This window comes from Lolium perenne, chromosome 4, assembly GCF_019359855.2.
Source record: "Lolium perenne isolate Kyuss_39 chromosome 4, Kyuss_2.0, whole genome shotgun sequence".
Taxonomy (NCBI): Eukaryota; Viridiplantae; Streptophyta; class Magnoliopsida; order Poales; family Poaceae; genus Lolium; species Lolium perenne.
Genome location: NC_067247.2, coordinates 285,053,877 through 285,062,567, shown reverse-complemented (window position 1 = coordinate 285,062,567; position 8,691 = coordinate 285,053,877). Strand labels below are relative to the sequence as shown.

At 49.9% G+C, this 8,691-nt stretch overlaps 1 protein-coding gene across 1 annotated transcript; it reads left to right on the top strand.

Annotated features, from left to right (window-relative positions):
- Positions 1-5,034: 5,034 nt before the first annotated feature.
- On the top strand, positions 5,035-6,333 carry LOC127295627 (uncharacterized). Its single transcript, XM_051325594.2, has one exon. The coding sequence runs from the start codon at positions 5,405-5,407 to the stop codon at positions 6,113-6,115; it is 711 nt and encodes a 236-aa protein (XP_051181554.1). The 5' UTR covers positions 5,035-5,404; the 3' UTR covers positions 6,116-6,333.
- Positions 6,334-8,691: the final 2,358 nt, after the last annotated feature.

Here is an 8,691-nt window from a genome sequence, read left to right as displayed (position 1 = left end):
CGGTGCCTTCACGCAATAGGCCGCCCCCGCCAAACAAGGACGATTACCGCCGCGTAGACCCCTCAGCAAGGAGTGTCGAGTTTTATCAGGAAGAAGGGCTCCCCGGCCATTTCACAATCGGCTTGCCGACTATCGATGACATGGTCGTAGACGATGAACAAGAAGACGCGGGCATAGATGGAGACAATGCAGAAGATGAAGCTGAGGATGTCTGTGCCCCGGAAGACCTGAGTTTGCTCGAGGCGTTCAAAGCAGGGATTGACCTCGATGCAGATGGACCACCTCCAGGTTTCATTGATGATTATTGGTTCGCCGAGCCTGATGACGATGAGGAGACACGCGGTCCAATCACGGATGGCGACACAAAGCACGATCTATGTAGTAGTAATTGTGAGGCTAGCCTATTTGTAATAACTCCGTGTAATAGAGATTGTCTAGCTAGGTTATTTGTAAGAACTCCGTGCTATGTTTGAGAGAACTCTATGCTAGCTATTTGTTGCTTCCACTAATTAATGTTCATCCTTTTGCATTATTGTTGCTTTCATTAATGTTCATCTACTTATATTTTTGTTGCTTTCACTAATATTTATCTATTTACAATATTGCGTACTAATAAACCACTCTCTTCATTTGTGTTTGCAGGTGATTGAAGCATGCCGCCAAAAAAAGGGTGGCGGTCTTAAAAAGAAGCTCAAGGACTTGGTAGGTGTAGGGACTTCGAGGCGGGGCCGAGCTACTACCCCCCTCCTAGCCCCCCTCCTGTCGCTCCCACAGGGCGGCCGCGTAGGAAGAATGCGACGCGGGTACTCACTCCTAGTCCTAGCCCCCCTCCCGCAGCCGATGATGATGACGAGGAGGAGGACCAGGAGCACCACGGGGGTGGGGAGGACCAGGAGGAGGAGGGGGGTGGGGAGGACCAGGAGGAGGAGGGGGGTGGGGAGGACCAGGAGGAGGAGGGGGACGAGGAGGACCTCTCGGAGGATGAGGGGTTGGGGAACTTAGTGTTCGATCCTGATCCAAGCCTAGAGTGGTGTGAGCCGGAGGATTGCCAGTACGTTCCAGCTGTGGAGAGGCTGAGGCCACGTGATAGGAAGCCATATCGGCGTGGGATAACACAGCTCCCCGCACTGAAGAACTGGCGCTACAGGCACGTTGTTCTACAGCCCTATGGAAGGAGGTACATGTTAATTTTTGGCATTTCGTTATCGCAATTTTGTCATTATCAAAATTATTATCACATACATATTGATGTTGTCGTTTCATGGTGCAGCTCGTTCCAGTATGAAGACCCGTCGTAGAGACCGCCACGTGGGTACTCGAACATCCTTGGGGGCCTACTTAGATGGTATTTCCCTGGGATAGTCAATTTCCCTACTGGTGGCTGCGACGTAGCTTGGAGGTGGGCGCACTACAGCCTCGCGGAAGATCCTCTTGGCCGCGGCACCGCGGCGGATTTGGTTGTTGCCAAATTCTGGGTACGTGACTTTTGACTTCTTACCATTCATACACTCTCCTTGGTTCACAATAATTGCACTAATGCCCCTTGTTTTACCTATGTGCATGGTTGCAGAGATACTTCAAGAGGGCCGAGGGCAAGGAGAATGCGTGCGATGATGTCCTACACCAGCTTGCAAGGAAGAGGGTGACTGGCCTCCACTACGAGGCACGTATTCAATGCGTCCGCGACTGGCACGCCGACCGCTTCGTCCACATGAGTAAGGAGGACGCTCGCGACACACTCATGCAGCCGTGGCAGTACTTGCAGGTATTTGCATTTATGTGTTATTGATTTCTTTATCGCCATGTAGTTTATTTTACCATAATGGGTTTATCTTGTGCATGTAGAACCCTCCTCAGTACGTCGGCAACGACGATAGGTGCTTTCGTGCGATGGTCATGTGGTGGACATGCCCCCAGTACCTGAAGAAGCACGAGGAGGGCAAGAAGAAGCGGGCAGAGATGCGAGGTGGATCGCATATCCAAGGCAGCATCCCCATCTCTCTTCACCTGCAGAAGGAGGTGAGCAAATTAATGGTTCCTTCATTCTTTGAATTCATGTTATATATTTGTTAACTCCGCAAGGGTGTGTCACTTCACTCAATTACATGTTCTCTTTTGCAGGAAGTCAGGACAGGAGCGAAGCCTAACGTCTTTGCCGTGCTAAAGAAGATGAAGCAAAGGAAGACGCCTGATCCTGAGACGGGGTCCTTGTGGGTTAACCCGCAATCCGAGACCCAGTGCACGTCGTATGTCTCCAAGTTCAAGCAGAAGTACGGCGAGGACGCCAACCCAGAGGCCGAGGACTTTGACCCTGAGGTCGCGGTGCTTGCGGGAGAAGGCTTGAAGCATGGCCGCCTATGGTTTGGTGACGGGTGCGTCGACCCAGCGAAGGTTCCCTCTCTCCGCCAGATCCGTCGTGGTCGTAAGAGCGGCCAGCCTGAGGTAGAGCCCCGGCCACGGGCTTCGGATCTAGCTGTCGAGCGTTTACGGGTATGTTCTTCATCCGGCCTCTACCTTTCCTTTACATGCACATGCTTTCCATTGAAATGTTAATGACATCGCGGACACATCGTAGGCGGAGATGGCAGAAAAGGAGCAGTTGGCCCAGGAGCACGCACGGAACTTGGAGCGGCAGGTTCTGGAGTACCAGCAGCAGCAGACACAGATGATGCAGCAGATGCAACAACAGCAGCAGATGATGCAGCAGCAGCAGGCACAGATGAGCTGGCTGATGAGCCAGACGGTTTTGACTTCTCCACCGGGGAGTCTTCCTCCTCCTCCACCTTACTCCATGCCGTGGATGCCGCCACCGCCCAATCAGACCCCGGGGACACCTATCACCGTCAACAACATGAACATCATCCGGAGCATGAACCGCGGTGAGTCCTCTTGTGCCCATCCCGCTACTTGTTCAAGTGTTCAATATGCAAATGCAAATGTTCATTCCATCAACATGCTTATAGATTATATGTCACAAGGCAATGACGATGAGGCCGGCGGAAGCGGAGGAGGACAAGGTTGATGGCATGGTCTTCGTGCACTCGTCGCCGTTGTAATGCATTGTTCGCACTTGTTATGGATTGTTCGCACTTGTTATGGATTGTAATAATGGACATTGCACTTGTTATGCATGAACTATGTGTGCTCGATGTATTTGTGGTGCTGTTGATGTGTTTGGTGATGCTATGGTGAATATATATGTTGTATATGTTATATATATGTGAAATGCAATTTTGAAATGCACGGATTAATGAAAAGCAGCAAAAAAATAAAAAATCCAGGGGCCTTTGCCGTGTGTATGGTCACTTTGCCGTGTGCACACGCACGGCAAAGGGGCCACGTGGCGCTCACCTGTGTCGCCTGGGAGGTCCTGGAGGGTCTGCTGCAAAGGCCTTTGCCGTGCGGGCTGGCCCTCTGCCGCACGGCAAAGATATGGGCACGGCACAGAAGCAGCGCACGGCAACGCTGCCACGCACGGCAAAGGAGGAGCCGCACGGCAATGTCACCGCGCACGGCAAAGTCCCGCACGCACGGCAACGTTCTGCCGCACGGCAAAGTACCGCACGCACGGCAAAGAACAGGGCGCACGGCAGCGGCCTTTGCCGTGCAGATAGGCGGTGCGCACGGCAACGTTGCCTTTGCCGTCGCTCGCTTTGCCGGGCAGCCTTTGCCGTGCGTGCACGCACGGCAAAGCCTTTGCCGTGCGTATAGCGGCCTTTGCCGTGCAAAGTGCCGCACGGCAACGTCAGTCTTTCCCGTAGTGACGCCCCCTGAATCTTTGACGTTGATGCACCATTTTTCTGAGAAGTGAAAACACTGTGCCCTTTTGGACAGACAAGGGACACCTCGAATTAACTGTAATTTAATGTGATCTCGATTTTTAAAAACATATCTTGAGTCCTCCTTGGAAAGAAAGAAAAAAAAACCATCGAATCAACCGTGAGCAGCACAGGGGAGATACTTGTACAAAAGAAATATACAAAACTGTTGCTTTGGAAGTTTCAAGCGAACTTCGTTTTCCTGCCTTGCTGCAGCGTTGATACCTTCGGCCTTGACTTGAAATTGGCCAAGTCCACCATTGGTGAAACATTATCAGCCTCAGATATTTTAGGTGAGCTGGCCGACTTCTCAATTTAACATGGTATTAGAGCCAATAGATTTTGAATTTAAGACTTGACCAACGCACTATTAAATAATACCTCTTTCTATCATAAGTTTGTCTAAATTTATCTATATCTAGACACTCTTTAGTGTATAGATATATCTTCAACATTCTTTTATGGAGAAAGCAGTGAAATAGTTGTGATCTTTTCGTCCCATTTATATGGATTTCCCATATGTTGATCTTATGTCTAATTAAGTTCTTTCTATGCATGGCTATGGTCTTCATGTATGTCCTGCCTTGACGTGAGGCGTTCTAACGAACAAGGCTTAAACTTTTATAGAAAAAAAGTAAACCCATCTTAAGTTTGACCAAGCTTTAAAAAAATTATTAATATGTACGATCTAAAACCAACACTGTTAGATACATCATGAAATTTATTTTCATATGAAAATATCATACTTTTTGGTAGTTTTTTCTAAAATTTTGATCGAACTTTTCTTAGGCACACTTTTTTAAAGGCTTTATTCATTAAACACAAGCATATATTATCAGTCTTATTTTTAACCATTCGAACTTTCGAGTGAAATGGCTGGATCCTTCAATAACTTTGAAGCTAAAATAGTACTTCTCCAACCCATAATACCTGTCACAGATTTGAGTGAACAGACATACTAAAATAGGTCTAAATACATAAGATTAAGGTACAAGTATTAAAGATCAGTGGAATACTAATAACTTGTATTCTATACAAGTTTGTTGGTGCCAGCAGTAGCGAATTTGGCGGGCGTACGTGTATGCCTATGCCTGCCTGCAAAAAGGACAAAAGTGTACGTATACGAAAGCTACTTTATGTTTTTCTTCCTGCCTGCCCATGGCTCCATATATACCACCTTCCTTCGATGCCTGGTGAACACAGAATCATTCGCATCCCTTCGAGCTTCAGCGGAAGTGTTGCCCGCGCCGGCGCGCCGCCCATGTCGACGCCGCTGCCGCTGCCGCCTAGCCTCCATCACGTTTGCTGCCTTCATTCTCTCTCCATTGTGCTCCTCCACTTCCTCTACGTGATTTCCTAGTCTGCCTCCATCGTCCCCAGAAAAATTGATCAAGCAGAAGCCTTGGCTTTTGTTTGATCCAATTCCAAAGTAGTAGTATAGTCTTATCTACTTTGCTCTTGTTCCAGTACGTTCTTCGATCTCCTTTGCAAGTAAGTTCTTATTCGCCCCTCGATCTCGTGTTACACTAGTAGCACGTATCCAATCTCTTGTGCTTCTACGCGATCCCGGCTGCGGGCGGTGCTCCATGCCTCCATCACGCCGCGGCATGCCGCTCACTGAGGAGGAGCGACGTCGTAGACGGATGGCCTCCAACCGGGTCTCTGCGCAGAGGTCTCGCATGAAGAGGCAGCAGAGCGCGGAGAACCTGGCGGTGCGCGCGGCCCAGTTCGCGGAGAACAACGAGGCCATGCTCGCCACCACCGGCGTCGTGCTGCAGCACTGTGAGCTGGTGGAGCAGGCGAACCGCGTGCTCGCGGCGGACGCGCGCCAGCTCTACACTGAGCTGGAGCGCGCGAACTCCCAGCTCCGTCTCTTCGGGCAGTTCATGGGCATGCCAATGGACGTGCCGGAGATCCCCGTCCACCTCACGGAGCTCTACGGCGGCATGCAGATACCGCTGCCGCCGCCGCCGTCACTGTCTCCATCGCTGCTGCCGCCTCCGTCCCTGTCCCTGCCATTGCAGCCTCCGCAGTCAATTTCCCTGCCACTGGCACTGCCGCCGCCGTCCCTGTCCCTGCCATTGCAGCCTCCGCAGTCAATTTCCCTGCCACTGTCTACATCGCTGCCGCTGCTGCCTCTGCCTCTGTCCCTGCCGCTGCCTCCGACGCTACCACTGTCCCCGCCGCTGCTACTGTCTCTGGAGATGGAGATGCAGATGTTGTTCCAGCCGGAGCCGGACTCGGACCAGCCGGACGATGTCATGGACGACGCGGGCAGCCTGCCGCCCAGGCCGTGAATCGGAAGCCTATTATCCTACTATTGTGTGTACGACGTGTTTGCTTAGTACTGGTGTGGTATGGTGTTATGTGAGCTATGTGTGGATGTTGACTTGTGGTGCTTCCGGTTTGGAAGTACGCGAGTTTTCAACAAGTGTGAAGTGCTACTTCGTGTAGCACAAGAGTGTGATGTGATGTGTCGCAATATATATTCGAATAAATAAGTGAAGTTTGTGAAGTTGTTGCGTGTGTATCTAGCATGGTAAATATCTACCTCTTTAAAAAGCTCAAATATCTACATAAAGCCAGTGAGATAGATACTACTAAAAAGTATCCAGGTACATCTAAATTTAGATACATTTTTAACATCATTTTATGAACAGAGGTAATAGCTAGATCGCGTTTGAAAGCCCTCGTGTTGCCTTTTGAAATCTCAGTCGAATTTTGTCGCCGTCCGATAGAAGATGGACTGACCCTCGTCCTCTGTTTGCGTCCTCACAATTTTTTCTTGGAGTCTGAACTCTGAAGAAAGAACGAAAAAGAAAGAAACAGTTGGAGACGTTGCTGACTTGCTCGCTCGCTCCAGAGACAAACGAACAAATTAACGCCCGGTCGCTACCATCTGATACGGACGCCGACGCAACCCATGCTGAGTTGCTGACTGAACTTTAAACAAACCGGCTACACTCGGCCATGACTAGACGTCCATGCGTTAATGCGCGAGCGTGATGCAGACCGGCAGGCATCGCTTCTCCTGGCTTGTCGTCACCACGGACGCGACGCAACATCGCGGCCGCGGAAGAGCAGGTGCCTCCGGAATCACTCTGGATTCTCTGACTTGCAAGAGCAAGGTCAGAGAGGCTACAGTTCTCTAACTTGGCTCACTTTTTAGCCATTAGATTAAACATCAAAGGCTTAGATGAGCTGCTACAGAATAGCAGTGCTACAGTTGCAAAAGTTACTGTTACACCATTCTTACAGTCTTTTGCACAGTGAATAGATCAAGCCCGTTTATTTCCCATCTATCGGCTGGGAGAGCCCAAGTTAGACTACTGTAGCAATGACATGGCTTTAGCAAGTCAGACAATCCACGCTCTGGATTCTCTGACTTGCAAGAGCAAGGTCAGAGAGGCTACAGTTCTCTAACTTGGCTCACTTTTTAGCCATTAGATTAAACATCAAAGGCTTAGATGAGCTGCTACAGAATAGCGATTGCTACGGTTGCAAAAGTTCTTTGTTACACCATTCTTACAGTCTTTTGCACAGTGAATAGATCAAGCCCGTTTATTTCCCATCTATCGGCTGGGAGAGCCCAAGTTAGACTACTGTAGCAATGACATGGCTTTAGCAAGTCAGACAATCCACGCCGGGAATCACTCTACGCCGCTCCGGAATACGGCAGTGTTCACGGACCGGCCGAGGCTTTGCCTCCGTCGACTTCACCAGACACGACGGTGACGTCTTTGGCCCAAGTAATCTTTCCTGTCGATGTCGCCTACGTTCCAGTTCCAGAAAACAAGAGAGAGAAGGAAAAACAGAGAGGAAGCTACCATGTACTGTTTGTGCCGGCCGTGTGTTTTACTACTAAGCTAAGTTTTATGCTGGAACAGTAGAGATTTGCAGTAGTAGCACGTACAAACAGATACCTAATTTAGAAACGTGACGCAAATAGTAGAGTACCAAAATATAAAGGTTAAATGACTAGTAGGAAAACCCTTACTAGTGGCGCAACAGATCATATTACCCGTGGCGGGTGGCCATGCGCCACTGGTATCATATTATTGGTAGTGCTTTACCCGTGGCACACATGGTTGGTGCCCCACTGTCATATGCATAAACCAGTGTGGCACACGATAACATTGCGCCACTGGTTTTTATTCTAGTTTTTTAAGAAACAGATTTGAGTGGTGCCCAGAACAAGCGCGGTGAATGAAAATTAAATTAAATTAAAATTCTAAAAGCGCTGGAAAATTTTGAAATATTTCATTCATTCGAAGATAATTTACATAGAAAATTAAAAAGCAAGGAAAATAAACGTAAACTAAACCCTAATTATGGCCACCACCAACTCCTCGTCCTTGTCCTGGGTGAGGTCGACGACCATTGGCAGCGTCCATGGCCCCTGTTGTGGCCACACAGGGTACTTCAGCCACGCAGGATACACCGGTGGCCCATGTTGCAGTGGCGGTGGGACCATCTGCCCCTCCCACACGGCCTGTGGAGGCGCGTGCGGCTATAGTGGCGGAGGTGGTGACAACGATAAGGTGTGCTCCACCACCATCGCGGTGAGCCGGACGACTTCGGCCAGCCTATTGTGGGTATACTTTATGGGTATATCAACGGCATGGCCTAGATCCGGCAAGCCCGGGTGGCCCATAGTTGGTGGTGAGGCATGTGGCCCATCGGGCGGCCCAGTTGCTGTAGATCATGAAGGATGAAGTCCAGCCCAGGAACAGGAAGCCGGATCTCAACCGACCTACGAAGGAGGCCGGATCCGTGGAGGCCCATGAAGTATCCGGATCCAGCACGGCCTAGCAGGAAGGCGGATCCTTGACGTACACGGCAAGACATTGTACCGTAGTTAGGCAACTTGTAT

Bases quoted from the DNA above. Each gene is read 5' to 3' on its own strand.
- LOC127295627 (XM_051325594.2), top strand. From the start codon at position 5,405: ATGCCTCCATCACGCCGCGGCATGCCGCTCACTGAGGAGGAGCGACGT.